We start from the raw sequence: 9,060 nt of genomic DNA, 5'->3' as shown, positions 1-9,060 counted from the left end.
TTTTTTATTTTACTGCCCTCATTACCCTTTAAATTTCACAATTTAAAATGGATATTGATGTGAAATTACTATTTAACTGTATAAAAATATGAAATAGTCCTTGTAGTTAATAGAAAATGACCTAGCTGGAGGTTGTCATTCACCCTAATGAAAATGCAGACAAAGGGCCTACATTGGTCCCCTTTCCTCCTAGAACAAATAGCTGAGGCCATTATCTTATGATGAGGAAAACGTTGGTTTGGGCTCATTGTTTTGGAGGTACAGGCCCATGAGTGAGAGGCCGTGATGCTTATGGGTGTCTGGCAAGGCTGCACAGTGTGACAGGAGCCCAGAGGAGAGCAAATCTCTCACGTAATGAATGCAGCAGCAAAGAAGACATTAGTCAAATCTTCTTTGCAAGTTCACCTCCCATAATGTCTCCTAAAGGTCTATCAGCTCCCAAAAGCACCATCCTTGGAAACAAGTTTTAAACATACAGTGCTTTGGGGATATTTGCCCAAACCAAAGCAAGTCTCCTTCTTAATTTAGTAGACGTCATGCATGATTTATCATTATTTCCCCCCTCAATGTCTCTGCATCCTACCCTTAAGCAAAAGCAAGACACTAAAGGGTCAGCTTCCCAGTGCTATGATAGAAATACCTGAGATGAGTTAAAGAAGAAAAGTTGGCTTTGGCTCCAAGGTTCCATTCCATGATCACTAAATTTCATTTTTTAGGGACTGTGGTAAGAAAATATTTCACAGCAGAAGAGTGTGGCAAATAAAAGCTACTGATTGGGCTGGTGAGATAGCTCAGCGGACTAAGGTCCTGCTTAGGAGCTTAGGCAAGAGCAGGGACCGGGCTTCGATCCCCGGCACCTCATGCCACACTGGCCCCTACCTCAGGGCACGCCGAGCCAGCCATAGAGTTCAGATGTGGTTGTACACTCCTGCAATCCCAGCACTGGGGAGGCTGAGACAGGAGGATCACTACGAGTCCAAGCTGCATAGGGAGGCCCTGTACCAAATACATAACACAATTTTTAAAAGTAAAAGGTGCTCATTTCAAGGCAGCCAGGATAGAGAATTTGAGACAGAAAGACAGACAAAGAGGTAGAGACAGAAAACAGTGACACAAGAGCACGCTCCCAAGGACCCACTTCCTTCAACTAGGTCTCACCTCCTAAGTTTCTATAGCTTCCAAATATCTGATCAAATAACCCACCATTGAGGGAGGAGGACAGAGACCTCATGATGCAGTCATTTTTAAAAGCCTCACCTCTGAACACTGCTGCATAGGAACCAAGCCTTCAAACTACGGGTCTGCAGGTTATAGTCAGATCCAAACTATAATATGTAACATCATGGGAAGTCTTTATGAGTGAAGTCAGCTACAACATCATCTTTGACTTTAGGACAAGGTGACCCTAAGGTACTTGATTTCTGTAGAAAGACAATTCTGTGTGTATTAGTCAGCTTTTCGTTATTATGACAAAGTACTTGACACAGGCTACTTTTGAAGAAGAGGTTTATTCAGCTCACAGTTTTGGAAACTGAAGGTCCAGACTGCAGAGCACAGGCTTGGTGAGGGCTACCCCTGGTGTGCATCACCTCGCAGTGGACAGCAAGGGTGAGAGTACACGTAGGAGCAAGTAGTTTATGCCTGAAACTGGAAGCAAAGTGAGCTGGATGGGGCCCGGCTTGCTCCTTTAAGGACAGCTCTCCAGCAGGAACCACCTCACTCCCCCTCCCCTCTGAGGCCTCCCACAAGGCCCACCCCATAAAAGTCTCTACAGCACCTCCCAGTTTTACCATCATGTCAATCAAATCTCAAATTAAATGAACCTTTAGGGTATGGGGACACAATGAAAACACACCCAAATCAGAGCCCTGTGTGAAGGTGTTTTGCGATTATCATTATGATCTCACAGTATTTTCCAGAAAAAACGCATTTTTGCCTTGGAAAATAAGTCTATTTTTTGTTTAGTCTGGTACTACTCCAAGAACGTTTGAGTACCCACAGTGTGCCAAGCAATCTCTAGACACTCAAAATAACAGGAAAAGGGTAAGTACGAGAAGGATGAGAGGCACACTGGTGCCACAGGACATATCTCCAGTGGGAAACAGCAAGCAACAAATTAATGGGATAATTCCAAACACTGAAAAGTAATATTAAGAAAAGAAAACTAATGCATGACGGTAGTGTCTAGGAAGGGTAAGAAGAAAAAGGTCTCGTGAAGCAGCCAGAGAGGCTCAAGCCCTGCACCTTCTGGCTTTTCTCTTTATCCTCCTAATGATGTGAGTTCTTTTGGATATTTTTGGTTTTTAGATACTTACTGAGAATCGTGTTTCTGCAGAATGCTTAGGATATTTTGTTTTGTTTTCCCCCAGTTTTCTATTTTCAAAAAGTAAAACCAGTTTTTGAAAAAGTAAATAAGAGTTAAGAGTGTGAATCAAGCTTTCAAAGCTTGTTGTTTTCAGCCTTCTCATGTTGAACCCAGAATGATTTGTGTTTGCTGAACAGTCAATAAAGATGTTGTATCTGACCTCCCTTTGCATCTGGAAAGAGTGTATGGTGCAGCTTAGTGAGATCTAGGAGCTAACTACCCTTCAGAGGCGATGCCAATAGAAAGGAAACCAGTAAGGCTGGGGTTAGAATGGATGTAGTGGCTGCAACCTTGTAGCACCATCATCCAGAACAGGCGGGGCAAGTTGGCAGCACAGGACTTGAGCGTCCAGGGAATAAGGATGTTCATAAAACAGGGGAGAGAGTTTAGAAGGCTGGTAAGGTGCTCTTTCTCTTTGCCACGCCCCAACGATATGATGGCCAAAACACGGCGACAGGCGGGGACCCCACTTCACAGTGTGACCACACAAGCAGGCAGCTGGCACCACTCACCAGCCCTCAGGAGTCCCTCAGGGCTTCAGTCGCATCATGTGCATGGACTCTGCATTTGCTCTACAGAAACAGTGTCATGTCTACTGCTGTCATCATTCTTGAATGACCGTTTGGGCTGTTTTTCCTAGACACAAGAACATGGGTAATGTGTTCGTTCAACTTCGGCCCAGTCAACATGCAAATGTATGTCCAGTGACCCAGAAGGTGAGTCCCACAGGTAACGGCAAACTGAGGCATCCAGTGCTGCTTCCTTCTGTTTAGTAATGTCTCATCATAAAGAGAGTATTATTTTGTTTTGAAAGCAGAAGATAGAATTTTTGTTTTCTGTAAATTTATCATATAAACTGAAGCATATTACCACTTACAAAAATATAAAAAACATTAATTTTTGAAAGTTTGAAGATAAATCTAACTATAAAGGAAAATCAAAATTAATGGGTACAACTAAAGTTTGGTGTAGTTTGTCAAAAACTGCCAGTCATATCCCTAGCTAGCCTGCATTTCTTCAGTCAAAGGGATCCAATTGTTTATTCATTTAAAAATGTGCAATATGCTTACTACATTTCTGTGTGCTAGGTAAGGGGGTAACAGAATGAGAAGTTAGCCTAAAGGAGTGTGGTGTATGCAGGTACCACGTAGTCCAGGAGAAAGAGTGCACAGCTTTGACTGGGAAGCAACATGTAAAAAGAAAGTGAAATATTAAACAAGTGCTGCTGAATAAGTGGAAGTCCAGCAGGCCAGTGCAAAGGACATTTCAAGACAAAGTACAGACAAAAGCAGAATGCAGTGGTGTCATCCATGTGTTCACGATCTCTAAGTATTATGAAGTTAACTGCAAACTCTTAGTAACTCCACTTACGTTTTGTCTGCGATCCACATGAAGGAATGCCACTCCTTCTCACCCTAACTAGCATTCAGGAAACAGATATTGAGCACTGGACCAGGCGTTGTGCTATTATGTAGGGATTACAAAGTGAGTTGGCACCAGCCTAGGGCACCTGTTCCTACCAGGGCAAGGTGCTAAGGGTAGAAGGGAGCTCTGAGCTGACACGGCTGTGATTCCCCTTGAGTACTGGTGGCACATAATGTGTCCCTGTGTACCAACAGCTTTGCTGTGTGCCAACCACATGACCCACCTAGCTTCATCTGCTTAGGCAGCAAGACCCTGCAACCTTGCAATTGCCCGTCCCTTCCCAGGTCTGTGTTTTCCGCCTTCAGCTTCTTGACCTGTTCCCTTATGGATGCCTTCCTGAGGCGCCATGATTACCTGCATCCTTCTCTAATCCATACGCTCATTAGGGATCCCTTTCCTGTAGCCCGGGCACCTCATATGCAGGTTCACGTAAACTGAGTGCAGATCCAAGCTCCACCACTCCCTGGCTCGGGCAAGACCCCTGAACACCCAGGCTCACTTGCCTCACTTAGAAAAGGGAAAAATGTAACATCTATCTCACGGCACTGTTGAGAGTGTTAAAGAGGTTATTTATGAAAGGTATCCACAACATTGCTGTCATGGGGTAACTATACAATATTACTGTTTTTCTCCTCCTTTTTCCTCTTTGGAACCCCCTAGACAAGGAAAGCTTAAGTCTAATCCCCTATAGATTAGATGGCTCTTGACACTGGGCCACCCACTGAAATCAAATGGAGCAATGTGCAAGGGTCCTTTTAGGTAACAGGGAAAAGTAGTCCAACAGAGGCAGATGTTCTTCTCATGCGCCAGCCAAAGCAAAACCTATGCACAACTACAGAGTATGCCATCAGCCACAGCGCCCTTTCATTGTATTCCCATACTCATAAGCAAGCAAGTTGTCAGCCTCTCTGGTAGACAGTAGAGACATGGGCCCCAACTGTTTATATGCAGAACCATGACCCACTGCCTTCACCAGTTGTGTGAATTTGGACACCTGTTGAGCCTGGTGGAACCTGCTGTTTCAGTCATGTGGTCTGTGTGAGTTCCAGCAGAGCAGCAAATAAGAGTTGGCAACTCCAACAAAGCTACATTTTTTAAACACACACTAAGAAAAGAAAATATAGACATACAGGCCAGTCCAAGGGGCCTTAGTAATTCTTTCCAAGATGAGTTTTCCCAGGGAGGGATGACTACAACTTACCAACATTTCTGAGTTAAGAGCCATTTCCATTCTTGTCTTGCCCAGAATAGCAAGAACAATGCTAAGCAACAAGAAAAAGCAGGAGATACCACAGTCCTGGATTTCACATTTTGTTTTAAAGGTATAATGACATAAACAGCATGGTACTAGCACACAAAACAGATATGTGGATCAATGGAACTGAACCAAAGATGAAGTAACAGCCCTAGCCACCTTCAAACATCTGATCTTTGACAAGGGGGTCAAAGACACAGGCTGGAGAAGAGATAGCTTCAAATGGTGCTTGGAAACTGGTTATTTCCCTGTAAAAGAAGCTGGACCTACATCTCTTTAATCAGAGGCCAATTAAAAATGACAGAGGAGAGACTAGTAGCAAAAGATAGCCTCTCAGGGACCTGGAACCAAGACACCTGAAAAACAACAACTTGATAAAGAGAGAGAGAGAGAGAGAGAGAGAGAGAGAGAGAGAGAGAGAGAGAAAAGAACAAAAGTAGTAGATCCTCAGGAATCCAGTGAAAGTTAACAGGAAAACTAGAAACTATAAAGAAGCTGAAGAAATAGGGCATAACACAGAGAAAAGAACAAGGCAGGCTAGAAAGCTTCCCCTGGCTCCTGTCTCTGCTGGCAAAAGGTAATCCCTGAGACAGGAGCTCCAAAAAGAAACAGGACTGAGCTGCTGTGGTAGCCCCAAGAAAGCCTGCAGGACTTATAAGCCACAAAATCAGAATAGGAGGGCTGGCCAAATAGCTCGGCAGATTAAAGCACCTGCTTAGGCAGACGCAGCAGCAGGGGTTCGATTCCAAGCTTGCCATGCTGGCCCTGCCCCCAGGGTGTGCTGAGGTGGCGAATGAGACCGGGCGAGGTGGCACGCCTCTAATCCCAGTTCTTGGGAGGCTGAAAACAGGAGGACCACTACAAGTCTGATCTGCATAGTGAGGCCCTGTAGACCCTTACTAAAAATATTTTTTAAAAATAAAATCAGAATGGGGTTTTGCTCTGGAAGTGACTCCTTCCACACAGAGAGCTAGAGTTAGAGAAGAAACCCAGTGCAGCACCCTCCATATTTGAGAGAGTTCATCAGAAGCCATTTTGGGATGGGCTTAACAACTATACTTTATGGTTTCTGGTGTCAAACTACCACTGGGTGGGAGATACCTGCAGAAAGCAGTGGAGCAAATCCTACATTTAAAGGATTACAGCTTGAGCCTCCCTACCTCAAAAACTGGAAACCTGACATGCTCCAAAATCCAAAACTTTTTGATCACCAATGTGACACGACAAAAGGAAATTTTCACATGATCTCGTATTATGAATTACAATAAACATGCAGGTACACTAAAGTGTTTTATTAAATTACCTACAGGCAATGTGCATATGCTATATATGCAACAAATTAGCTTTGTGGCTAGACTTGGAGCCTATGTCTAAGACTTTCACATCCATGCAAATATTCCAAAACCCATAAAATAAGAAATCTAAAATACTTGATGTTAAGCATTTCAGATAAGGAGTACTCTGTAGTCCAGGCCTAAAACATCATTGCTTTTAGCTGCAGCAATACCTTAGATCACTTGAACCAGATGAACTGATCTCACTCTCCAAATTACTTCATTTTTAGGTGTTTCAGATTGGTGTTGGCTGTGACCCTCAAAAATTTATTGGAGTTAAAGGGCAAGTATACATCTACATGATCTTATCTTATTCTGTAAGCTGTGAAGCAAATGATACACTAAATAGTAATCACTAGTGATGATATTAGCCTAATAACTGTATGTCTATAATGAAATCCAGAATTGAATTAACGTCAGTGTCCAATTTCAATTGGTTTGAACTTATTGCCAAATCAAATACTACATTTAAATCATACTCAAAAGGAACATTGTTAATCTACACTTCAGCATCTCTTTATTCTCCTTCCCTTTCAATAAGCCAGTTTCTACTTTCCACTAATATTTCTCTTGTCTCCTCATCCACGGAACATTCTGGGAGAAACAAGAGAAGGAAACCATTATCTCTGCTTGCCTTCATGCTTAGTTGCCATTTCATTTCCAATAGAAAATTCCCTATACCTGCATCAGAAAAGCCTCTGCTTCCTGCACCACTTTCTATGAGAAAGTCACTAGAGCCACCCTAACAGAGCAAGAAGTGGCTCCCTCAGAAAATCCCATGGGAATTTTGTTGCCCTGGTTAGGGTTCATTCACAGGGGGGCACCTGGGAGGGTGTGATTCCGATTTGCTACACCTCTCATTCTTCCATGTGGCAGAAAACCGGTGTGAACCCACGAATCTGCCTGAAGTCAATGTATAGGAAGCAACTGTGATTCCTCTCCTTGGGCTAGGTGTGGGATGGCAGTGAGGGACGTAATGACTCCCACTTGACTATTTAGGAGATAGCTTGCTCTCACCAAAAACAAATGTCTACTCTCCCATCATTCTACTAGTCTTTTGATTATTAATGACTTGTAGCAATCACTTCCTGGGTTGGTATTTAAATATTTCCATCTCATTCAACATATCTTGAATTTGAATTTCCTAAAATCCTTCCACCGTTAATTCCTTTCTCCAGGAAACACAAAAATGGCTAATTACTTCTGTGGTGGTTCATGTCTTTGCTCCTCAGAATGTGGTAGATAAACCCACCCTGGCATCACCTGAGACCTTCTTAGAACTGCAGGGGCTCATTCCTCACTGAGATTGATTATCCTCATGCAAAGTATTTCCAGAAAATTAATAGGTGCATTCAGATTTAAAAACTACTATAAGCAATAGGTTATCAAAATCAATTTCTAGTTCTAGCAGACGCAGAATTCCTCCTCAGACACTTGATTTCCACTCTCAGTGAGAAGTAAAGCAGCTTGAATTAATCTGTTTCTTTGTCCAAACTGTCCAGCTTGGTAGTTCAATCTTGAGGAAAGCCAGGAACACTGATGCCTCCTATCATCCCAGCTCTTAGGGATCTAAAGCAGAAGCATTGCAAGTTCCTTGGAAGGGGAACTTAGGGAGACACCAACTTAAAATTTTAAAAAGGAAAAAGGGAATTGGGGTATAGCTTTGTGGTACAGTACCTTTAGGTTCAACCCCTAGTACTAGAAAAACAAAACAGAACAGAACACCTCACCCAGAGAGCATGCTACGACACACAGATTTCAAGACCTTGCTCTGGGTCTCATAGTCAATATCCCTTAAAACAACTCCAGCATCTTGGGCTTAGGTTGCAGTGGGCCTAAGATTTTCAGTTACTAAGGGACACCAGTTTAAGAGAGCCAGACTGAGCTGGCAATGAAGGATACGTGGCAAAGAGGGAGAGCAACTTTTGGAGTCCAATGTGCATTTAAGAAGGGAAATGATGTAGACTCCAAGGGCCTATTTAGAATGATGGTGCTCATTATGGAAATCAGTGTGGAGACTCCTTAGAAAACTAGGACTCGAAATCCCATTCAAGCCTGCTATCCCCCTACTGGGAATTTTCCCAGAGGAACTGAAAGCGTCATATCATAGTTTTATATGTGTGCCTATGTTTATAGCAGCACAATTTGTAATAGCCAAATCTTGGAAACAACCAAAATGCCCGTCACATGTGGAATGATTGAAAAAGATGTGGTACTTTTATATAATGGAGTACTACTCAGCTATAAAGAATGGTAAACTTGAAGCCTTCATATTTAAGTGGATACCCCTTGAAGATATACTCATTAGTGAAATAAACCAGACCCACATCTGTAAATACCGTATTGTCTCTCTAGTATAAGGACTTACAATTCTGTATATGGTTAGGTTTCTAAATTTATTTGTAAAAATATGTAAATGCTTATTTCTACTTTTATATAATTATTTTTCCTTCATAATCTGTAAAGACAAAGTTTAACATATCAATATCTGATGGAAAATACCTGTTCCATGATATGCCAAAATGTTTGATATTTCGACAGATAGGGTAAACCAAACTGCATATATTGCAGGTTGATAATTAGCTTCTCTTCTGGAGGGTTAACAACCTAAGTTAGCAGATCAAAATTGGAGAAAAGGAAGGGCTGCATGATTAGCCAACATTTTGGCCCCAGCCTTTCAA

The 9,060-nt window shown here is 42.5% G+C and overlaps 1 protein-coding gene across 1 annotated transcript in view; it reads left to right on the top strand.

Annotated features, from left to right (window-relative positions):
* Positions 1 to 9,060, top strand: part of Catspere (catsper channel auxiliary subunit epsilon) — a 184,278-nt gene that overhangs the window by 121,199 nt on the left and 54,019 nt on the right. Inside the window, 2 exon segments of the mRNA XM_012513723.1 lie at positions 3,006 to 3,081; positions 6,610 to 6,662. Of these exon segments, the coding sequence (XP_012369177.1) occupies positions 3,006 to 3,081; positions 6,610 to 6,662 (129 nt within the window).

The sequence above is a fragment of the Octodon degus genome, unplaced genomic scaffold (genome assembly GCF_000260255.1).
Source record: "Octodon degus isolate 3935 unplaced genomic scaffold, OctDeg1.0 scaffold00017, whole genome shotgun sequence".
Classification (NCBI taxonomy): Eukaryota; Metazoa; Chordata; class Mammalia; order Rodentia; family Octodontidae; genus Octodon; species Octodon degus.
This window is presented reverse-complemented; position numbering and strand designations above follow the sequence as displayed.